This window comes from Bombus flavifrons, chromosome 2, assembly GCF_040668555.2.
Source record: "Bombus flavifrons isolate JBK064 chromosome 2, iyBomFlav1_principal, whole genome shotgun sequence".
NCBI lineage: Eukaryota > Metazoa > Arthropoda > Insecta > Hymenoptera > Apidae > Bombus > Bombus flavifrons.
The window spans coordinates 17,351,229-17,376,606 of NC_138443.1; the positions used below are offsets into that span (position 1 = coordinate 17,351,229).

Below are 25,378 nucleotides of genomic sequence, written 5' to 3' on the forward strand. Positions count from 1 at the left end.
TTTTTGTCTCATTCCTTTTTGCCTGCTCTTTCTTCGAGAAAGCTTTCCGCTGAGTCTTGTTTATGACAAATCGTCTAGAATTTCGTTATCTCGCCTTCACAAGAGTTACGTGATATTATATTTTCGGTCGTATCGATACATACTACTTGCAAATGAAATTATTCACGTAATTAATATGAGTTTTTGTATATATAGAACTTGCTGTCGATTAAAAAATCTTGTTCGTATGGATCGTGCGTTTATGCGCTTACGAATCGAGAGAAGAAAATACGCTGTGCTGGAGTCTTCCGCCAACTACATCAGAAATTCTCTTTATGGTGTTGCTTATTTATGGTTGCTCCTGATTCGCAAATTTGAAACTACTGCAATAAATAGAGCCTCGTTCTAAATCTTATAAAATACGCATGGAGATAAGCCAGGAGAGAAAAGAAGCGAAATGAGAAGCGGCTTCCTGAAATATTAATAAGAAAATAGCAGAGAGTGCGAAGTTAAGCGATTAAAAACTTATTCGTTGATGTTTCTGAAAGAATTATTACTTTTGGAAACAAACGGAGAACTTGTTAAAGGTATTAATTATTTCGAATTATGAGTTTTTAACTAAATATTTCTTTTAAAAAACGACCAACGAGTCGATGAAAATTAACATAGTACCAAACGTTTCTCAACTCGTTCGTAAAACTGTAATATTTCTTCTCGATGAGCCACGTAAGATTTTAGCACAGCACTGTACATACAAAAGAGATATTATTTGAACGCAATATGTAAAAAAATGCCAGTATCGTATACTTCGATGATATCTGCTGCAAGAGACAGCCAGAGTAGCACTTGACTGACTACATATTGGTATATACTACTGTCGTTCTATCTTATCGGAGATATATGCAGCGTTTGTAACATTTTGCAAAAATTCTTCGCAACAGCTTCGCGTTTTTTACATTTTCATGTTTTCGTTAGCGTATGTGGAAATGAGAAAAGAAAATATGCATAGCAAAAGTAATAGCAAGATTAATTAGACAGCTGCCAAGTGCATAGGATGTTGAGAATGTGGAAAACGGGATGTAGTTGTCGCATTCGTGATGAAATTTTTTTTAAATCATACAATATATTACGGAAGCGACGAGCTAACTTAGTCGACGAGATGGAATAATTCGGAGTTAGTTGTAGATAAAACTACGTAAAATTTGAGCATTCCTGAAACAAGGAAGAATGTCTAACAAGACATACAGGGATGCCGCAAATATGACATTATCATTTTGCTATATCAAGAGGAACGTAGAAAAGCGTAATTTTGAGACATAACTGTTTACGCCCTCTCAGCGAAATTAATTAAAGAAGTGAAATTTAGTTTGGGCAACTAATTTCAAACTACAATCAATTTTAATGCAGTTTATACAATTTTCAAGTAGAGAGTTTCGTTATTAAAGTTAGAAAACCATTTATAGCGTACTGACGTTATCCATTCGTAGCTCTAAGAACATGTCTATACTTGTTACTGATAATAGTCATTTATTAATACATATTATCGTATTATCCACATAGTGACACAACTTATACATATGCTTGTATTCCCAATTATCATTATCCGACTATATACTAGTTATTTGAATTACGATTCTTAAAATGAGTTACCAAACATTTTCCCGTGACAAATCTGAAATTCTGTACAAAACTAATTATCTTCGTATTATTATACTCGGTATACGCTAGAAAATTCTAAACGTCATTATTCGCAATTTCATCCTAGGCACTTTTCCACGCACTATTACACGTAAAACGGCACAAAAATTCCCATAAAATATCAGGACCTGTTGTTTACGAAGCAATTTCGTGGGACAAATTCCAAATTCTATACAACTCGACGAAGCAATTTCGATTACCTTGCGGGTGCACCGGGTCGAGCAATGCTATTTCCGTGTCGATTGCGCGGCTGTTTTATGGTAACTTCCAACATTTCAGTTACGGAATTAGCTCTCGGGATATACCACAGAAGATGATCACAACGCTTTTTGTGGAAAGCGATGAACAACGAAAAGCAGATATCTTGCAGGTCACGGAAAATCATCTCGTATTGTCATCGCATCCTCTTCCCCTTCTACCTTCAAAAAAACGGCGTTGAAATTCTTATGCTTACCGTGAACTGTACACATATAAAGGTCTTAGAGGGTGGAACCACCCCTCTTTACGGCTCGTAAACTTGCCAATGCCCGTGCATTACCTGAGATCCGCAGCCATCATAACTTTCCTTCCTTTTATTCCCTTGTATGCTCCTCTATAAAATATCTAAACGCCCCCGCCTAAGTCGAGCCGCTACTTCACTACGTGGACAACATCCCCTCTGTCGCCCATGACCCCGCGAGTTGAACACCTAGATATATCATGTGAATTTTTCCACGTGGTCCTCTGCCGCTTCAAGGATCACGATTTGTCGCGGCAGATTCTCTCTCAGACGGGTATCTTCCGACCCGTTATTGCATTCATATCCGCGGTTTCCTTGAGAGGGTTGTATTTACGTCGAGATTGCTGAAAATGAAAAGCTAAGGGAAAGGTAAGGGTGGCAACCGTGGCTTTTCTTTCCTCTTTTTATAGATATACCTTTTGCCGCTATATACAGTTATAACGGTTCAGGTAGACCCGAGGAATTTGGGGGATTTTTTAATACGGTACACGAGGTGCAGAATTCAAGGAAGGAGGAGAAGATAATACGAAAAATTTAATTGGTATTATTTAATTAATGTATGAATACGGGACTTTTATCCGGTCACCTAGAGGCAGACAGTAGATTGCATTTCCAAAGTGATCGCACCGGTTGATGTATTCTGGTGTATTCGAGGAATAAACTTTTGTAGAATTAAATCTTAGATTTGTTTTTTGAAAGTATCGGGGACAGAATGTTCGTGACCATCGGTAGGTACTAAATAGATCTAAGTTGTAGGTATAAAATTGAATAAAAATACGTATGGAGTTATAAAATGAAAAACAAATATTCGCAGAAGTTTTATTGATCGTATAAGTTCTATTTCGTCGTTTTAAAGTTTTCAAAATCCCAAGACTCGTACCGTACGAATCGTTTTGATCCTAGGATTATCGAAGTCTCAGAGTCTTCAAGATGCTATAGTGGACAAGGTTCTAAGACCACTGACGCGCCATGATATTCGAGATCTCACGGTTCTCGAAGTGTCTGGGTGCCCGAGATTCCTAGATACACAAGGCGTCAGGAAACACTGAGCAAGTAATACGTCAGAGGCTTACTAGTTTCCTAATTCTCTGGTTTCTTAGTCTCTTATTTGGCGTACTCATAGTTCCAAGTATCATTACGAAAAAGCTAAAAAATTCTGCAAACACTATGGTAAATGATAAACACCTATATATTACTATTACACTAGGCCGTCGTTCATGCATTCGATAGACAATTTTACCATAATTTATACGATACTGTTTCCATGAAACAGTTCACCAAAGTTCACCAATGTTTGGCTTTATAAACAGTAGCATGTATGCACACAATACTTGATAGAAAAACTTACGTATCATCGACCGTCATTAGAAATTCTCGCAGTTATGTCACTGCAAGGATGAAATAGTAGACAATTTCCTGCTAGATAGTTGCAAAGTTAAAATCGTTTAACCTCCTCGAAAATAAACAGAGTCACGAAAGTCTAGTAATCTGCGACATTGAGGACCCACATCGGGTTGACCACATCGCAGAACTTGGCCCTTCCTTTGACCCTGCTTCATGGGAATTCCCACTGCCTTCTCATCTCCTTCTTTACGGTTCTTCTCGTGAGCAACCTTCGTATCGGATTTACACAGCCGCCGAGACCGCCAATGGAAGCTTCTTTCAGGCGAGTTTCAAAGAAGCTCTCAAAGGAACTCACCGTGCTTTTGACGGTTCCGAAGTTTCTGCCCCGTGGACCGACAGTATAGAGAGACTGTTCCGCCAAGAGTTGACCGGAGAGCCACTACGAAAGAAAAATGACCTCGTCCTCTTGTATCGACTGTTCGAGTAAACGTCGCGGTACCTCTGTGTTCGACGAAAATATGTGTCGAGAATCGTTAATAACAGAGAAGGTTTAAGAACGTTGGCATATGACATTTTAGTATTTCGACTTTCGATGGATTGTGATATTGCGAAGATCGGGACATGTTCGTGACATGGGACATATTTTGAGATTCGATGATCAGAATGGAACCTTTTTTTAGGTCTTCAGGTGTGTTTGTACGTCTTCTTTAGATGTATAACGTAATACAACGAGAATATTGAAATAAAAAAGAAGTATGAAGAATAGAAGATTCGAAATATCAATGAAACTTAAATAAATTTACATTAATTAAGATTTACATTTGCAATTATCTGTGGTATCAGTTGAGATTTAGAATAAATTTTCTAACGGTAGAATTTTGAAGTGGAAGTAGTACGAATGTAAAATTGAAACGACAGACTACGACAGACTAAGAAATTATTGTTTATGTTATCTTCTTAAGATAAGTGTATTTTGAGAATTGAATATTAATTGTGTACTTACACGTATGTTGCGAGATTGAGAAATTTATATCAAATTTAGAGTTGATCAGTTAAACCTCTATACATATTAAACGTTAATATTGTTTTCGATGAATGAAAGCCTCGTTATTATTAATTCCCGCATAAATCATCGGTTCCTCTATAATTGCATCTTTAAACAACCCCGTTTCGATGACGTAATTTTCCACATGGTGACACATTCACCCAGAATCTATCTTTCATCGTTCGTTCCATAGGAAGTTCGCCAGAAATATTCCACTCCCTAATCGGATTATTCTCAGTTTGCATTCGACGTAGTTCGCAGGCCTGAGGTTTTAGCTACGAACTTTCTTTCTATCGGAAGTTCATCGCGTGCGCTAATGCCAAATCTTTCTAACTAAAGGAACAGCGTTTACCTTATGATTAATTAAAAAGTAATAAAAAATGATAATCTTTCGTGTAATTAATTTTCATTCTTAAAGAAAATGGAAATTAACTTTTGTAAATAAAATTGCTACACTAATGAAATTAACTGTCCTTTGAACTAATTTTCATCCACATTACTTTTAATATGAAATATTTATTACTTGAGTCGTTCCCCAAGATTTTCTCTTATAATATTCAAATAAATTTTACAGATTTAAATAAAGATTAAACTTATAATAGTTTATGAACTATTAATACGTGTTATTGTTATATCTAGTACTTTTCGGAAGAGATAACAACAAATAGACAAAGCAACGATTCTTTAAGCCCGTTAACTAATCTAAAACAATTTATAACTCCTTAAACTCTTTAAGTGAGATATTAACAAAGGATTCGGATTCCGCTGTTTTACGAGTTAAGTTCAAAATTCCAACGTCGAAATTGTAAAGAGAACATGAAATGTGGATTTCAGGTCGCACATCGCTGGCCCCGTTGCTTCGCGACGAAAACACCAACGGGAATCTGACTGATGGTGACGACGAGTTGCTGGAATCGCTGGTGAAAACAGCAACGAAGACACCGGCAACGAGAACAACGCCGAGGGAACGCAAGAGGACCAGACACGCCGATCGTAAGTCTTGTAAGTGTGATCCCCGCACCCTGCACTTACCCTCCATTCTTCCGCGCTGATCGATCTATCCATGTTCTTTCTTAACAAGATCGATCGTTTAATCGGTTCCTTGCCGACTCATTTTCGGCGTCTTCGCGTGACGTATTTATGGACCAATCTTTTCAAGGACTTCTTGGCGTAGAGATCCATTTTGAAAACGATCGATATTTTGCGTATTATACACGCGTTGTTGTTGAACTCGTTTAAACGATGATGATTAAGAAATAATTATACGTGGGTCGACGAGAATCTGTTGACGATTTTCTCATTGCATTGGAAAATATCCAAATATCCTAAAGAATTATCCTAACTAATTCAAAGGATTAACTTAGAAGCAAAAAATATCTATATAATTTTTTATCTGTGTAATTAATTGTTCACAAAGTGTACAAACAACTTAAGTTTCATTGAAGAGTATTAATATAGAGTTTTCAGATGATGTACGTGTTATCTTTGCGTCTCATTTCAAAACTCGTTACTTCTGCGTTGTTATTCTGTGTGTTATTGTTAAATTTTCTCACGAAGCGTCGATCTCATACTCGTATTTATCGAGTTAGTAGGCGTTAGGCGATTTCTAAAGATATCTACGAGGTTCGATTGAGCGGAAGGTTCGATGAGCAGGTTCATCGATTGGAAATCTTCCGAAGCGGGAATTCATTTTTCATCAGGAGATCGTGAAGCTCGATTTACTGGTTGGGTTGATTAATCGCTCTCCGGATTTGAGAAGCGTTTTCCCGGAGATTCTAGTTTTCTGGCGGAAAACGCAGATTTCGATACGATCGACCGTTGTTTGCAGATAAATAATTGGCAGGTTCGGGAAGTGATTTCTGGAAATTCGACCAGGGATTAATCTACCGGGATTCGACCAACGAGACAGTAATTCGTTGACAACTTTCTCGTTGTATTGGAATTATGGCGTCATTTGTCATTTTCATCTCTTTTATTGTGAATTTTGAATTAAATATATTACAGAATCTGAACGCTTAAATTTTCATTAGAATTATGTTTTTAATAAAATAGAATTTTTTTTTTAAATATTTGTTCAAGTTGATTGATTGTCGACGTTTAAGCATAGGAATAACTTGTCGAGTAAAAAATGAGAAATAGAATAATTTCTCGTACATTGGATTACGATGTGTACGAACTGTCCATTTGAATGCTAAATTTTTTATCTATTTAGATTATATCAAAAGGTATGTCGAGAATTAAATGTTGATTTTTCTTTATTTTCTGTTTTTTTGCCACATGTGAAATTGTAATGAAAATGAGATCTATAAGAAAATGAAAATTTTTTGAAATGGTTGATTTGTCTGAATCTGATTTCTCATATCCAGTGACGATACGATATATCACAGACAACAACAGACACGGGCTTGGAGTTGCACTAACATTAATTAAGAAAATATCATAGAAGTTCGTAATCCTCCTCGGGATTCCTTCATTTGTATCCTCGGAGCAATACTTCTCCTTTGAACTCTTCTCCTTAATCATATTTATACAGTAGGACAACTTTATAGCGTACAATTATTAGCAATTTCCATCATTTCACAGATTTGTTTTGTTACGTGTATTAACGCGATTACTAGAAAGTCAATTTGTGACTATTTAATCTAAAAAACAATTTCATTTACTATTTCTATTGCTTAAGCAATATAGAAATATTTATTCGACGTATTATATTCGATCTGTTTTTGCTGATTAACTAGGGAATTAACCCATCAATCATATTACCAATCTTTTGAACATAATAATTGTTTTATTTAAAAATATTTTTTTAAACGTTGTTTTGTTTGTGTTGAAAATAAATTATATTTATATCCGTTGACACGAAAGTTTCAACACGTTATTATTTACGAAATAGAAGAAGAATTTTCTCCGAATATTCAAGCAATTTTCATTCAGATATTACTTCGTAAACAAAGGAAACAAATTGATTTCGAATACTAATAACGTTTCCTGATTTTTCATGACAGAAGCACTCTATTAATTTCTGTTGTAACCAGAAAACAGACAATGCCAATCATAATTTCGTGAGAGAGGTTATCTGTTGGTGAAATCAAATAAATCTGTCTCCAGGTTTAATGCTGAGCTTTTAATCCCTAAAAGCGTCCGGTAAGGCAGGCAGGTGTTGACAAGTCGAAGTGAAACAGTAACGAAATCGATTCCTGAAAATGTTAGCGCCAGTATTATTCCTGCTTTATCCGTGGAATAATTTATACGTCTGCAAATGGAATCCTCGAGTAAATTCCTCTAAAATGATCTAAAACGATCGGTCCATAAATAAAGATTCGCGAGACGCATTTATTTGTAAGCGGAAGTTCGGAGGCGAAATTCGAAACGCCCGCGATCGAAGACGACATTAACATTAAACAAACTTCGATCGTTCGTTCAATTTTCTTCGAGCACCTTATTGGCACCGATCTTCCTTCATCTTTCCTTTCAATCTCGCGTAACTGTACATATACGGGGTATGAAAAAGTTTCAGCTCTATTTGTAAGGTGTGATTTTACGCATCAAGGTAATGAAAAAGGTTCAGGTATTTATACGCAGCAATTCAGTTACGACCAAGTTGTAATTGTAAATTAAAAAGCAGACACTCCATATTGGAGAAAATGGATAGCCCACAGAAAGGATATTTATCTCTAATTACTTGTTACAGTCGTCGAAAATTAGAAATTCTAACCACTGAACGATTTATGGCCCTAGCTAGATACACTGGCTCGTGAAAGAATTTCAACACTTATCACAGTATCAAACTTTTGTATATTGTATCATATAAAATATTTTGAAATTTCCTTAGTGACATGATTGTATCGATGTTTGAAACCAATCTGGAAATGCATACAGAAGTTATAAGACATTTATTGTAAATATATATTGAGTAAGTAAAATAATTATTCTACTGCATAAATAGTAATTTTAAGCATATAATAACCACTAAAGATAGTCCCACTTAAAATATCGAGGTTATTGAAGTAACTGTTTAAATACTTTTACCATCTCTGCTAAATCTATACTTTCAGATTTGTTTCAAACTTTATCAATATAATCGTTTGGTCTCGTTACAACGTTAATGAAATATCAAAATGTTTCGCATAATACACATAATACATATATTTAGAAGAGATGTCTGTAAGTATTCAGATACTTTCACGTACCAGTGTACATCGTTTCCAATTATAAAAGATATTCGAAGAAATTGTTTGTTAAGAAGTTTGAGTAAAACTTGTATATTTCCACCGGTGGGAATAAATAATCCTAGTTACGACAAAGTTTTGATCACCATGCGTCATGCAAGCCACGTAGGTTTCGCAAGTTTTTCAAGCAACATCTGCGGTGGCAGTTTTTTAAACGGCTTTCCACGAAAATGAGACGCCCCCACAGTTTGGTGAAAGTGTCATTTGCATTTTATATTGCGGCCATTCACAGTTTCGGGACACACGGTTCCCGGAGCGTGTTGGTCGCACCGTTTTTATAGTTGAACGCGTCAACGTTTGAAAAATCCACCGAATTCTCCTCGTATCTCTGTTGAAAACGTCTTTTTTCGGTTTATTGCCGGGTGTTTTAAGAATTTCGTTTTCAACGTTACAAACGAGTCTGCGAAAAAAGAAAAAGAAACGTAACGGAAAGGAACGTAATGCGAAGTGGCGAATAAAATGTTAAAATGTCTTTCGAGGTGTGACATTTTTGCTGTGAAAATGAAATATAACCGTGACACTGGCCACGGGAATCAGTTTTTGGTATTCTCGATTTTTATGAAACTTCATATAGAAAATAGAGAAATATTTGACTCCCTTCTAACGCTTGTATTCGAACAATGCTGGTAAAATATCATTGCCTGCAGTTTTTAAACAACTTTTTTTTATGTCCAGTTATTACATCGAAGTTGGAATATTTATACTTTTGAAAAATATTGTGTAAATTAGTATTCGTATAATAAGTATTTACATATAGCATATTCGTAATTTCTACATAGTTTATACAGAAAAATTAAAAAACTTAGAAACAAACTCATATAGAAATATTTACATTATCAATATTGTTATAGTAACACCGGTAGCGTATATACAGGGTGGTTGGAAACTGGTGGTACAAGCGGAAAGGGGGTGACTCTACGCGAAAAAAGAAGTCGAAAATATGGAATAAAAATTTTACGTTTGAGGCTTTGTTTTCGAGAAAATCGACTTTGAATTTTCGCTCGGTACGCGTGCACTTTATCACGTCTTGTTATAACGGATCTCACTGTAAATCGTTGTCTCGATGGAAAAATTAAAAAAAATAAATTTTTATTCTATATTTTCGACTTCTTTTTTCGCGTAGAATCACCCCCTTTCCGCTTGTACCACCAGTTACCAATGACCCTGTAGAATTAACCTTCGTAGCAGTAGATTTATAAAAATGAAAGATTCTAAAGATTCAGATAATTCAGCAATACGTTAAACACGATAGACTGTGCGTAGAAAGATGTAACCCCAGACAAATATTCTGATTCTTTTCTCTTCTATAAAGAAGATTCAATTATTATTACTATATATCACCGATCAATACTGTAATTTTTTAATCGAAAACAAGAGTAGATTTTTACCAACGGAACGTATAAACGTTTCCAGCATCGTATAACGAGGTATTTGCTGCACGCACGCGAGGGTGCAAAAGGATAGAAGATAACGATTAAACATTGCATACATACCGCAGTAAAATTAAAAAAAAAAAAAAAAAAAATGCAGACATATCGGCATAGAGAGAAGTTCGTAGTGCGTGCTTTCTGTGAAAAGGATATACGGGAGGAAAGCAAATAGGCTACGATTTCAATTCCTATGCCACACGTCGCGCCGTTTCGAACGATCGATGGAAGAATGAATCTCGTTCGTGCCACTCATAATAAAGTCAGGATTTACACTTTATGGATCTGTCTCTTCTTTTTTCTTTTTTTTTTTCACTGTGCAGCCGACAGACGCATAGTTTGGATTTTTTTTCCGTTTCTACAAATATTTATTCGTCTATCTGAGGGAAAAACGACAAACATTTCAATCAGAAGTATCGTTTGGTACTTGAGTCGCATTTATAGATGGTTTAAGCAAAAGAGTTTAGTGGAGCGGAAATTAAACGTACGTGTTCCTGGAACTTTAACCTATTTACCGTTGATACGTTCGTAATAGAATATAACGCGGAGTTGATTTTATATCATCTCGTTACGTGAACTATTTTCTCTCATTTATTGCGTGTGTACTTTTTTATCAGTTACTTTCATTTGATGTTGATATTATAAAAATTATCGAGATCTTTCTTACATAATAATCTTTTTAACAGAGTAAATATTATATAGTTGAATAACATATATGTCATCGCAAAATAATGTCCAGTTTTTAAATTGAAAAGGAAAGTATTGTAACAATAATATCAGTCTACAAAAAATATAGTTGAAATGCTAAAGGTACTGATACGATATATATAATTTCATAAAACACGTAAAAGGAAGAAAATGATATTACCTCGAAATAATTTGCATTTTCTAAATTGAAAAGAAACGTATTATAGCAATGATATCATTTCATTAAAAATGCAGTTAAAATGCAAAAGGCATTGATACAATAAATATAGTGTATTCACAAAATACGTAGAAGGAAGAAAATGATATTCTCTCGAAATAATTTCCAGCTTCTAAATTGGAAAGAAAAATTTAATAACAACGATACTAGTTTTCATAAGAAGTTAAAAACGCAACGATTTAATGTAAGCTGCAGTCATTAGAATACACAGCGTATTTGGTCTTGTTCGAGTTAAGCTCGGGGCTTACGGAGGTTTCTGCGCCCCATCTCCATTGGCGTAATATAAAAACACCACTGAAAACCTCGTTATACAAGGAAACATACATTAGCGAATATATTTCCCGTGGAAACGTGTTGATTCTCTTCATCCGACAGCAAAACACAGAAAATTACAAACACACGTAAGAGACTTGGTCCATAATGCATCAACGATGTTGCATTAACAGTGAACGCGTTAGGGGTAGTTGCCGTACGTACAACACATAGAGTATTAAATAAAGTAAATGATATAATAAGCTACGAAGAGAAAAAGAGTCAGATTGGGGAAGAAAGAACGAGACGAGGAAACTAGTTGCGTTGAGGGAAAATAACTATTGCCATTGTGTTAGCATGCGTATATGTAATTCAGGAGGCGTGCTTTACACCCGGTGAAACCTCCATCCTCGTTTCCCCTTTTCTTCCTCATTTCCTTCCCTTTGTCCCGAATTATCTAGTTTAAGGTGGCGTAGCGAGGGGTGTGGTGATGGCTTGACTACACGTACACACGTACAGGCACACACGCACGCAAATGCTAACTGTGCGAAAGTTTTAACTCGAATCTACCAAAAGGAAATATTTTAATTTTCCGAATGGATATAAAAATTCTCATTAAATGCTATAATTTGAAAGATAAAAAATATTATTGATTTGAATAATTATCGTAATATTTTTTCTCACTCTTTTGTCGTTCTCTTGAGTAAGATAAGTCTACCTTCTCATCTCTTGATTTCGATGTTAAAATTGTTAAGAAAGAAACTTCAATATGAGTTTCGCCAATATAAGTTTCCTAATAAATCAAATAAAGAATCATTTTTGGAACTTTCGATAGAGTACAAAAATACATTCTTCCAACCAAATAAAGGAATAGTTTTGGTGGCACACAATATTACAACATGGAATATTTGCTGTCATTGTTTTCGCCTGTGGTCTTTAAATATAATCAGCTGCCATTGTATCTCTATCACTACATGAACCTAGGCTTTTGTACAGCGTAATATACAATATACAAGTGTATAAATAACCGCGTGTATGTGTTTGCGCGCGTGTGTAAGGTACGTACGTACGTGTATAAATATAAACTGGTGGTGGTTGCTAACGGGGTGGCCTAGCCTTCTTCCCTTCCTCTTTTTTTCTGTCTGACAGTGAAGCGGTCGCGCACCCGGGAGAACAACACCACGCCGGAAGGGTACCAACCCTGAAGGGCTACCGATCGTGACCGACGCGATGAAGGTTCGCTGGTTTTTCGATTAAACGCAACTTTCTTTTTCTTTATTTTTCATCCTCTGCGTGTAACGCGTGTCTCTGTATCTATCATCTGTTCTTCCCTTCTCAATCGCGTGTTTCATATTTTCTTTCCTTTCGCCTTGGAATGCCTTCTTGCTTCTTTCTGTCTGGGTATGCTTTGCTTGTCCTTTGCAGCATGCGACACGAACGCAATATTTTAAGGTTGACGTTTTATCTGTTGATTGGAACGTCTCTTGCCGAGACTCGCGATTTATTCACGGTTACTCTTCGTTTGCTTTGTGTTCGATGACGATATAATTTTGCTGGGCATGCCGAATGAAACTTTTAATCGAGATATCGAGGTCTGTTTGAAATTAATGGTAGATGGACAGAAACGAAGATCGCGATATTTATCGAAGGTATATTGGCATTACACGGCGGATGTTTATGCAATCTCATATTTTTATAAACGTAATTAAGCAAATGAAATATATATCGAAATTTATTTCGTCTTCTTATAATTTTATATATTGTATGCGTTTGCTACATTTCTATTTTATAAGTGCATGAAAATCTGCAGTCTATTCGTGACCGTTCATTTAGATCGGTTGATTTTGAACAGACCTTAGGATCTATTAATATTCGAGATGTTCTGTCGGAGATATTTTGCATGTACTACATATACATACATGTTACGTTCGTACAATTTCATCGTATTGATCGTACGATCTACATTTAGATGACTAAATATATTGGAAAATTTGGTTAAACGTAGTGACGTCCGATTACTCGTAGACGTCCGTCTGTCTCTCAAATTAACTCAAAAATATACTTTTTGAAGATTAAAATTCATGTTCCATAATTTTGTGGAGGATGATTAAACGTGTTGGTGTATAGTGACGTCAAATGTATTTAAAAATATTTTAAATATGTAATACAGAATACAAAGTCAACCATAGTTCGCTGGATACTGGTCGATATAAAAACGCTCGAGACTAACCAACTGATTACAAATTGATTCGCTCTAAACTGTTTCCAAAGACTGATTACCGATCACTATACACCACCAACACGTTTAATCATCCTCCATAAATTGGTGACCTCAATGTGATTCATGTGCCGCTACAATTTTAATTTTCACAACTACATCTCAAGACCTATCATCCTGTAATTTAGATCACAAAGACGAGTAAGCCTGTTACTCATTCGAAGGTTAAGTAAAAAGTTGAACCGCCATGTGTTACACCTACGCCTTTGTGGCAGAAGTTTCTTTGGCTTGCAGGGGAATTGCGCGACCTAAATGCATTTACCTCGGACGGACTTTTGCCCTAACCAAGGCAGTTCTTGCCTTTGCAAATTCACCTCGAAGAACAACCTTATCGGTAAAAACTGTTCGGTATCCTTAATTAATTAATAATCCTGTCCAAGGCAAAGTAAAATATTGCATACTTCTTACTGAGATTAATCGAAAGTGAGATACTCGATCATAACGTTGATCATGGAGTAGTAAAAGGTTTCGTTATCGTTTCAATTTATTTGCAAATTGCATGTCGAATGCGTTATTGCTTCGTGTTCGTGTTCAGACACGTACTTAGAAATACTTCGAAATACGAGTATGGATATTTCATGTTCCAATAATTAAGTTGGTTCGAAAGACAGGATAAATTGAAATAAACGACTGAAGAGCGATTCGATCTTAATTTATCTGAGTGTACGTGATAAATTCTTATTTCGATGGCTCCTTTTAGTCGCACCGTATGATTACATACGTTGCACGCGCTTCTATCATGCATTTGTATAGGGAGAAAGTGATAAACCCGTGGAATGTTGAATAATTCAAGCGGCGCGCTTGTCGAAGATGTTTTCAACGACATTTGATTTACACAGGCAGGAAACGATGTTAAAACATACTTATCTGCTTGAATTTCATTCTAACAAAACAACAACAGTAGCGCTTAAAAGCGATAATAAGTTTAGAGAGAAAAGTAGACGCCTCAGTTTACCTTAAGAAAATCAGAAAGCAATTATAGTAATCGAAAAAATCATTGAAAGAAAATTACGATAACGTCGTTTCATTGGAGCAACGACAGCGATGAGCATCGAGAAATAAGAGGAACAAATTGTCTATATCTATATATACAGGGTGGTTGGTAACTGGTGGTACAAGCGGAAAGAGGGGTGATTCTGCGCGAAAAAAGAAGTCGAAAATATAGAATAAAAATTTTTCGTTCGAGGCTTTGTTTTCGAGAAAATCGACTTTGAATTTTCGCTCGGTACGCGTGCGGTACGTTATAACGGATCTCACTGTAGATCGTTGTATCGATGGAAAAATTAAAAAAAAAAAAATTTTTATTCTATATTTTCGACTTCTTTTTTCGCGTAGAATCACCCCCTTTCCGCTTGTACCACCAGTTACCAACCACCCTGTATATAGAATTATATTTTACCATAAGCTACATTGCTTTTGTAATGAAGCAAATATTGAACTCAATTACCAATGAATCAATCCACTTAGGGTAAATGTGGTTTAACATTATCAATAGCTGGATTACGTAGTTATCTTATGTAATGCGATTCGTATTGCCATTCGTATATTTATGCAATGTTAATATACAATGTAATACGGCGTTCGTATAACTATCAGTTTTGCCTTCTAATTATTTCATGAAATAATTCTGCTTGTGAATTACGTAATAAGCGTCACGTACGAACCCGAGGGAATATATTACGGAGTCTGTTAATACCCCTAGTTCTGATTAATCCTTACATACAGTGTATTCGTTGCGAAAGGGAATAATGAATCGTTGGAAAAGGAAATCGGTCGCCGGGAAACGCGACGAAAGCAACGACGATACGGTGATGCGAAGAGAATCTCGTTCGAAGATGCCATCCGCGTGTTGATTAATTTCAGACTTCGTGTTAATTACTTTCGGAACTGATAATTAAATTTTAACTAGCTTTATTTATGGTGGTAACCGGAAGAAAGTATAGTATAGGTACGAGAGAAAATAGGCCTCGAATAAATATCAAACAAAGTAAAATAAACTTTCAATTATTTTGTGAAATCAAGATAATCAATTACACGACAATTAAATTGATCGATCGTACGTATTTTACGTTCTTTGATCAAAGAAATAGAATAAGATCTTTGATCAAAGAAAAGAATAAATATCAAACAAAGTAAAATAAACTTTCAATTATTTTGTAAAATCACGATGATCAATTACACGACGATTAAATTAATCGAACGTACGTATTTTACGTCCTTTGATCAAAGAAATTTATCATTATGATCTACATCTGATCAATGGTCATAAGTATTCGGACACTTTAGTCGTTGCATGAATGTTAGTAAAATATATAAATCAATGAGAGTAACATTTATTATCATACAAATTAACCAGAAATCTATGAAAATAACTTAGAAAAGTAATAACACTCTGTATATCAAATTAAATGTTCCCAACCTTATTACCTCATTAAATGGCATTGCACATTGTTGTTGAAGAACATAGCAAAATATCGGGGAGTTTTCGCCTAGAGCTGTGTACATCACTCGTACAACGCACACGCACACACACAATCAATCGAATTACCATCGATGTATAATACGATGGCGCACACTTTTGACACACATACACATACATATACGTATTATGCACATACAAGCATATCGAAAGAAGCAGCGAGCGAACTAATTTCGTTGGTATCGATCCTCCTTCCCTATTGCGACAAATATTTGCTAAGTAGCTCGGATGGAGTGCGGCCGTGGACCGATATACACGATAAACACGGTTCGGCGGTGTCTCGTTAATAACGTGATCACGCAGCGTTCTGGTGCGTCCCGACGCGCGCGGCACACGCGTTACGCCGAATAAATCGGAGTTATATGGATCCCGTGTTTGTCAGACAGTCGAAGCACTAGTGATTCGCCCGAGCAACATTAAATTGGAAGTCAACGACGCGCGAAAATCGGCCAATTCGGCCGATCACAGGATCCATTATTACGAAAAGAACGAATCTACGAATTGACACTCTCTAAAGAGTCACTGTTGAACGTGTTGCGTGGTTATTGTTGGCGGTGATTTGGTGTTCTGTTTCATGTACATTAGCCACTAGGTGATATTTGACGTGTACTCGTGAATCCGAATCAATTTCAATGGCATCGCTTCGAAAAGTTTATTTTATGGGATTGAATGATCGCTGGCACAAAGTAACGTTTCGTCCCATTTTTGTATTACAAATGAGCAGCTATTTTACTACTAGGAAGGGACAGAATGAGCACTTAGTTATAAGCGTAGATATAAGTTAGGACATAGAGATAGAGCAAGCAAGGTGCAATAGATAGGCATAAGCAATACATAATAATAGAAGTGCTAGAGTAAGAGAAATATATGAGATGTAAGGGCATTATAGGAGATGTAAATCGGAAGTCGTCCAAAGCCGAAAGGCATGGACTAAATAAATAAATAAAAAAAAATAAAATACTACTAAGAAGAAGCAACGTATGCACGTTATATTGTATTCGTAAATAATTTGCAGTAATTTTGATTTTTCTAATTCGAGTTACGCAGTGCGTTTGTCTAGATGCCTATCGATAGTTGCATGGTTACCTTTCGTTTCTTTATTCGATTAGTTCCTATGTTATTTCATCGTGCCATCGTGGATAGAATCGATCGACTTGCCCAAACGAATTTCAGATTTCGTGTTTGGAATGCATTGAGAATAGAAGAAGTGAAAGCAGCTACTGTTGATCAATCAAATTGGTTATACTCAGGAAGTGATTACTTTTTCAGTATAATCTTCGTTGGAAATTTTTACAAAATTTTAGAAAAATAATACTTCCATGGAATTATACAGGTATGTCTTTAATCGTAAAGCAAATACATAGTATCGCATCAAATTCTCTTCGAATGTTCATTAGTAGAATAAATTTGAAAATGTCGATAATAATTCCAGTGCTCTTGGTATGAATATTTCGAATGACAATTTTGATTATGACAAAATTATTAAAATATTTTGTGCACACGAAATCAAAAGAAACCTTTCGTATAATTTCAACGATTTAAATTAACGTCCAATTCATTATAATATATTTAGTAGGAAATTCATTTTCCAAATTCAGAGAATACCTGCATTTGGTATACTCGATGAAATCGTGTTTCTTTGATAAAATATTAAATACTTCAAGCGATATCTCGATAATAACAATCGTCAGTTTTGAATTTGAAAATTATTCGATTCATAGGTGGCGAACGCGCGTCATAATTTTCTAAATGCATTAACCAGCATTCATAATTATATATGCAAGTGCGAGCTGTTCATTTTCATTCCGTTAACTGCGGGTTCGCGTCATGTTAATAACAAATGTCACTCACACTAACACACATGAATCAATTTTCGCTTGATCGATTATTGTGTAAAACGATTAAATATCTAATATTATAACAATACTTCCTAGTTGTAGCACTAGCATATATTATGGAATGGATCGTGATTATCAAAGACACGTAGGTATCATTAATAACCATTCGTTTCTTCCATTAAACGCTTGTGTCATGCAAGGTACTTCAGCCGAACCTACGAGATAGGATCCTCGGCGATCTGGAATGCCTTTGACCCATGGTGTAAATAATGGCGTGAAATGTTAGCTTAATTATTACTATTTCCTTTGGTTCTACCGCATGCAAAACTATTATTTGGAATGATATTTTACGTGACTTGTACAGCATTATAGTTTGAATGTTTTAAATTGACGAACATTACGTGTAAAGTAAGATTAAAATACTTTTCCTCTATAAATACTATTCACGTATATAAAAATAATGATATTGATAATACTGACGTATTGAACGATGTGTACGGGTGTTATGACGCTTGAAGAATGTACATTTATTAGAATAAAATGTAAAAATTGGAATCATTTCTTAATTACTCCTGTCAACGTATCTATGTATAATAAAAAGTTACACGAAATGTTCTAATATTTAAAATTACCTGCATCTTTTAAACTTACTTCTAACAATACTACTACTTCGATGTAGACAAATATCAATTGTGTATAATTCACAGTGCGTAGAACGCTGAAGAACGGCCTCTCGGAAGAGGAGAAGAAACACATCGCCACCTACATCAAGGGCTACTGACTGTGATAAAACTCGAAACCTGTAGCTCGTCCACGAGAAGAAAGGAGGGATAGTAACACGATCATCGAATCTTCGGTCGGACGTTGATCACACGACCAGAACATTGCGATTTCACGGAGGCGCAACCAACGAACACGATGAAACGAAAAGCCTCTCTATGGAAATCGCATACACCAAGGTTATATGTTAAAAGAATTATATATACATATACATATATAGATATATATACACGCTTATATATATATATTTCTATCGAACTTTCTGTACGTTGGCAGAAAGCTATCGTTTTTATGAAATTCGTCGGTGAAGACGAAACTCGAGGCCTTCCATTCTATTTTTCGATCTTATCGCTTCAACTGTCGTTCGTACTTTTCCAAATACGATCAAATACCGTAGTTGAATAAACCGTACCGGCCTAAACCTTTATAGTTACAGACGATCAGAGTTGAATTTCGCAATTTTGATACTAAGAGGTGTTTTCTAACCAATTAAATTGGTCAAGTTTTATCAATTTAATAGATTTTTGATTGTACGAATGGTGAAAGATGAGGAATAAAAGTAACAAGTTTTCTGTCGGTTCATAAGTTGATACGCGCATATGCGTTAAGTGGTAAATCATTTAATTTTCGTTATGTATATTTTTTAAGAATTTTCCTTAAGAAGATGTACACATATCGAGAAATATTTTATGCACTCAACTGTTCGCAATCGCTAAAAATGACCGATGGTGTAGCACAACGAAAGAGAAACAGATCGGGATGATCAGTCAGACGGCTCACATCTCGTTTGGTACGACTGCTGGCTTGTAGGCGACGAAGCGACGAGCTTACGGGTCAGCGTTTCGCATCGCGAACGAATGCAACGACTTTTGAAACTTATATCCTCTCCATCTTCTTTGCGCGGAAAAAAAAGCGGCATGAAAGAAGGAAAAAAAATGGAGAGAGAAGTTTTCAGATGCATCTTCCGCGGTGACAGTTTCTCGCGAATAAATGCTCGTACGCGAAGAGGAGAAAGCATTTCTCGAAGCAATTCGCTTTTGCAACATGGAACGAGAAGATTATTGAAATACCCGCTGAGATGTTTCTGCATTCGAGCAAACACTTGAAAGTTCGAACGACAGCGATGAAAAATCGGACAATCTTATCGAAACGTGCCTCAAACGACACTTTTGATCCGTCGATGAAAAACTTTGAGTTCTCTCTTCAGGTTTAAAGAAAGTTTCGAACGAAATTCAATGAACCATTCGATGATACGAAATCGTATCTTTCGTACGTATTTCTTTTTCTCTTTTTTTTTCTGTCGACGAAGGAAGAAACTAGGAAACGAACACGAGAGTTTATGAACGTGAATAGCGATTTTATTTCTGCCGATTTCGTAGGTAGTGAATCTCGGATACCTAGACGGCGAAAATTTGTAAACGGTGTGATTTGTTCGGCGAGAGGAGAAACTTAATTAATTTAATCATCACCTTATTATCGCGCTGCGTGATGTTGCGCATGCGCTATTACTGTAATTTTCTGCGGAAATGATTCTTGAAATAAAATTGAAAGCAGCAATAACGAATCGTCTTGTTTATTTGGTGTTCCCCATTTTTCTTCCTATCCTTCCATGCAATTTGCGAAATTGACCCTCGATTAATGTAACGTAGGATTCCATCATAGATGATCTACAACGGTTTGCATCGAGTTAATTAATTCTCGAGTACTTCGTTTTAATTTGTATTTTATTTCCAACAAAAAAGATCGATGTTTATGTAACGTTTCTTCATTGTATGGCCCCAATCCCCAAAACATGCAAATTAAAAATAATTCTGCTTCGGTGTTCTTATATTCTTTATCTTTATTTATCCTTATTTGACTTGTACCTTACTTATCCTTATTTACCTTCAAAAACGAACGAAATAAAAATAATTTTAGAACAGTTACATGATACCTTCAAGCACGTACTAACAAAAATTTTCTCTATAATCATAACGTTCGTAATAAAGAATTTACGAATTTCTCGAAACGAAAAAAGAAAGGAATAATTTCATTCGATTCGTCGATGCACGAGGTAAGACACAATTCAGAATCGAACGACGATCCCTTTTGTTAAAATCTACTGACTAGAAAAAGGGAAAGGTTGGTGCGGTATACGAATCAAACAAATTCTTTTATATAACAAACTGTGCTCGAGACACACGATTTATTATTAACCTTCGTCCAACTTTAACAATATACAATATAATGTAGTAATAAAAACGTATCAGTTAAAAGTGTAATAATGATAGATCGTCGATCATGGGAGAAAAAAGATCGCGTTGCTTTCCGACCGCCACTCATCTCCACCACGTAACATCCTCGAGGTTATCTCGCGGCTTCTACTCTATCGAGTTCCTCTCCACCAGTCTTGGATACGTTTCTCGCGTGAAATTCGTGGCTGAGAATGCCGGCGGGGCTTGTCGATGCTGGTGAAAAAGGGGGTAACTGTGTGTATGTGTGTACAATTAAATGTGTGTCGTGTGTGATACGGCATAAAAGGCGGGTAGGGGCGGGGGTGGACAAAAAGGAAGAAGCTTTTTGAGAGAGGGACAGAACGTTTTCGCGTGTGATTTTTAGCACCGTTACATCGATGCGCTTAATTAATACGCTAACATCTATAGTCGTGTAGAAAAAACACTTTCTCTGTCTCTTTCACATTATATCACCCTTCTTCTCTTTCTCTCACTCCCTGCCGTTCTTTCCCTTCGTTTCTTTCTATCTATATTTGTATAATTATATTACGTTAGAACAGCCTCGCTTCGTGCCAGGTTTTCGATCGCTCGACCAGTCATGTCTTTACGCCACTCGCGAGTTATCACTCTCGGAAACGTAAATTCCCGGTTTATATAGTTGGAACGTGTCCCTGAAAGCTGTATATCTCCGATGAAAAATGCGCCAGAGCATCCTGAAAACATCCTTAACACGCTCGTCCTTTTCTCTTCCGTCTTATTTCTTCGTCTCTTTTCCATTCTTTTACTCCCGCGTTATTATTGCGTTAACAGATTATTTCGTCTTTTCTTAGAAAACGTGTTCATCGACAGAGGGATAAACGTCCCGAAAATACAAGAACATTCGAGGACATAGTCGACACATCGCAAGAGGTAGTTCTTCCTCCTCCCCCTCTACCGATTCTCTTAGAACTTGGTTTCGTTCGTGTAGAAAGAATGTGCGACATTCTAAGCCTGGCTTTGCGATTAATTCTCGCAATCCTTCCAATTACTCGAGCAAGCTCGTACAGACTCGTAATCTTCGAGTTTCTTCCTTGGACAAGAAGAGGAATCTTAGTAAGACGAACTGAACTGCCTTTGCACTTTTGATACTCTTTCGGTCAATTTCTCGGTCGAGTCCCTCTATGGAGTTCCTATGGATACGGAGTTCTCAGACGCTTTCCTTCGTTCCTTCGATCGACGACTGGCCACTGTCCTCCTTTCACGAGAGAAATTCCCTAGCGAAGAAGAGATCCGTCCGCGCTTCTCTTTTTTTTTTCTTCCTCAAGCTTGAAAGATTCGCGTGCACCGCGCAGCAGACGCGTCGAAAAAGCGGATGTTCATGTTTCAACACAGTCCACGGGACAAACGATCGATCAATCGATCGATATGACACGGCTGCGAAGGGTTCCGTGTTCAGAGGTGTTCCTCGCGGATCGGACAAGACTCGACGAGACGATTCCGCGCGGATGTGAACACGTGGTGGCGCGAGACACGACGCCGTCGGCGACGCGGTGCTCGGAGACGCGGCGACGCGGCACGAAGACTTCAGAGCTCATCGTGCTTCGGCCCACTGAACTCGTCGTGGGAGATGAAGCCGTTCTTGTCCTTGTCCTCGTGCTGAAAGATCTCCTCGACCAGCTTGTCGTGGTCAACCAGCATCTTCTTCATCTCCTCGTTGTCGCCGGCTCCGCCCTGCTCCGCCTCGATCATTTGTTTCCTCAGGTACTCGCTCACCTGTACACAAACAAACACGTTAGCATCGTAGCGGTAACGCAGTCAATTAGACTCTGGTTCTCTTTTGCTTTTGCGATGTTAGTAGAGAGAAACGATCGTGCAAAGTTCTTTTTGAATCACTCAGAAATTGAAACGATCAATTCTATTTTTTATAAGTTTCACAAGTTGAAGTGATTTTAATAATAAGGTCCAAGGTAAATTAAAAAAATTTTATTTAAATACTTGTAACGCTACTATGTTTCTTCACTCTCATATTTTGGACGTGACTGATATGGCTTCTGAATGATTCGTACGACACAATATTTTATATATATATATCTCATGCATAGAATCCAAAATTCTGTTTCTTTTTTTTTTTTAATGTATTTGTTATATAAGGCAGATGAGCCTATTTTTATCGATTTCATGAGTTTTATATTGCTTGGTTACTAGAAGGTAGTATTTCAATTAAACATAGTAATAATCAATATATTTGGAACATTCAAGAGAATGGTAAATGTATATTTAATTTTAATTGGTAATATGGAATGTGAATTGACAGTGTATCGAATTCTAAGTTCTTCTAGAAAGGATGTAAAATTTGATTCATCACGTCTTAATTTCCCAATCTCCAATTTTCTATTAATGAGTCATGTCGGAAAGAAGCTAAGCGTTTTCAGCGGATGTTGAGTTAATAAATGAAATAAAGATAAATTAGCGTATTCAATTAGAAAGAAGCATGTATATCGAGTTTCTTGTGTCGAAGTTGGATTTCTTCTTAGAAGATTGAATTTTTGTTTACCGTGATACGAAACACGTTAAGCAATAAAATATAGCTTCGAAATGCACCGATTACTTTTAATTAAGTCATTTAAAAATTTATATTCAAATTTTTCGCTATTATTTTTTATCGTTATTTAATGATTTCAATACGTAGCAAAAATAATTCAAAGGAATAAATGGAAAGAGGAGAATTTATCAGTCGTCAAAGGGATTTATTCGCTCCAACATTTCTCCACATAAAATACAATTTGAAGCTTTATAACAGTGCATTTCAAGCTGTCTTAAACAGGGTAAGCATATAAATTCGGTGCGCGAGCGCGCTTTTATTTATTTAAAAACTCTTTTCTTCAGCAATAAGCCAAAAGGGATGAAAAATGCTCGGAACTATGTTTTTAAATGTACTTTGACGCAATATATCCACGGCTAAAATGTTGTCAGTCGCACAATATTTTTAAATGATTAAAACGTATCTATATACGCAAGGGAATAAAATACGAAAAAAAGGTAGCAAAGGATTAGTCGCGCACGTTTGTTACACGTTGAAAACAGTAGAGCAAAAAAAAAAAGAATATAACGTTACGAGCTTTACATCCCTTTCTCTCGACACAATGCGCACATGTTAATCCTTTGCACTTGCACGCCAGAGATAAAGCCAGCAGCAAGCGATGCCCGTGATTGGCCTTTGATCCATACAAATTTTATGAGACAAGTGGAATCGTCGAAACTATTTTTTCCATCAAATTGTTCCAGCATATTTCGAATAGGATTCGTTAATCCTCGACCATCGCATTATTGATCTAGTAGGATCCCCTACAACTCGAGATGCGTTTCGTATTATACGAATTCCATATTATACAGGGTCCATGGTGCAAGGATTAAAACAAGTATGAAAAGGGTTTCGGTATTATATTAGTATTAATATATATAATATTAGTTATAGATTAACTATCGTAAATTACGAGCACGAAAAGAATGTAATATTTCAGTATTTAGCGAGTGAAAGGAATCTCTCCTTAAATATCATTTGAGCTTTTAGCTGGATCTAAAGAGTATGAATTTACAGAAACATTTGCAGTCTAATAATTGGAAAGTGAGAAGAATCTAAAGTTTAGATTTACTATCTCAAGATATTATATGCACGTTGTTTGCTTTAACAAATAGAACAAACAAATCAGTGGTAAAACTATATCAATTACATAGTTCACGCGAAATACGAGCTTGCGCGTTAACAAGTTAATCTATAAATTGAATTTATCGTTTTAGTAGATTTGTTAAATATTTTATTCTATTTATATTAAAGCCATCACCATGAATAACCCTTAGAAAAAAATGAAAGAGATCTTGCCATTGCTCTCACCTCCTCGCGGGACAATTGGTTGTCATGGTCGCTGTCGATCTCTTTGAACACGTTTGCGGTTGGTGGAGAGTCGCTGATATTGATCAGTTCAACTTCGAATAGCAAAGTAGCACCTGTAGTCAGAAATAAATGATTTCGTTAATGATATGTTATGTGATCTATCAATCGAAATTTTATCATGCAATTTCATTCTCCTTTTTAGTGGAACTCCAAAGCAAACACACCTTAAACACACTAAAAAAAAAACATACCGATTTCTTTCTAAATAACACGTTATCGTCTTCACCGATTGAATGAATACAACAAATGGTCGATTTTATGTTCGCACGAGAAAATCAATTAAACATTCTGATTATTTATGACGATCAATAACGAAGTTCTTACATTTTTTTATTAGAAATTTCCTTAATATCAAATATATGTAATTTGTAGCTAATTTCTTCTTTTTTAACGTGGTTGATACCAATCGACGATATGACAAAATTTATTAGCCAGGAAACGTTTCATCTCCTTTAATTTGA

The 25,378-nt window shown here is 36.0% G+C and overlaps 2 protein-coding genes and 1 long non-coding RNA gene across 7 annotated transcripts in view; 2 read left to right on the plus strand and 1 right to left on the minus strand.

The window, feature by feature from the left end:
• Positions 1–20,333, plus strand: part of Fhos (Formin homology 2 domain containing) — a 244,315-nt gene extending 223,982 nt beyond the window's left edge. For 3 of the 4 annotated variants that reach the window (XM_069128772.1, XM_069128782.1, XM_069128762.1), the window contains 2 exons: positions 5,400–5,567; positions 18,701–20,333. In XM_069128772.1, coding sequence (XP_068984873.1) covers positions 5,400–5,567; positions 18,701–18,774 — 242 coding nt within the window. In that variant the 3' untranslated portion in view covers positions 18,775–20,333. Of the gene's footprint in view, positions 1–5,399; positions 5,568–12,547; positions 12,635–18,700 lie in introns of all 4 variants that reach the window. The other variant, XM_069128791.1, reaches the window with a different exon arrangement.
• Positions 12,641–15,909, plus strand: LOC138187759 (uncharacterized). Its single transcript, XR_011175256.1, has 2 exons — positions 12,641–13,524; positions 13,623–15,909. It is a non-coding gene; the product is annotated as an uncharacterized LOC138187759 (long non-coding RNA).
• A 588-nt stretch (positions 20,334–20,921) lies between the features above and the next one.
• Positions 20,922–25,378, minus strand: part of Fkbp14 (peptidyl-prolyl cis-trans isomerase Fkb14) — a 121,032-nt gene continuing 116,575 nt past the window's right edge. Inside the window, exons 3-4 of one of the 2 annotated variants that reach the window (XM_069128884.1) lie at positions 24,846–24,970; positions 20,922–22,738 (exon numbers count right to left, since the gene is read on the minus strand). In XM_069128884.1, the coding sequence (XP_068984985.1) occupies positions 22,550–22,738; positions 24,846–24,970 (314 nt within the window). In that variant the 3' untranslated portion in view covers positions 20,922–22,549. The remainder of the gene's footprint in view (positions 22,739–24,845; positions 24,971–25,378) is intronic. The other variant, XM_069128890.1, reaches the window with a different exon arrangement.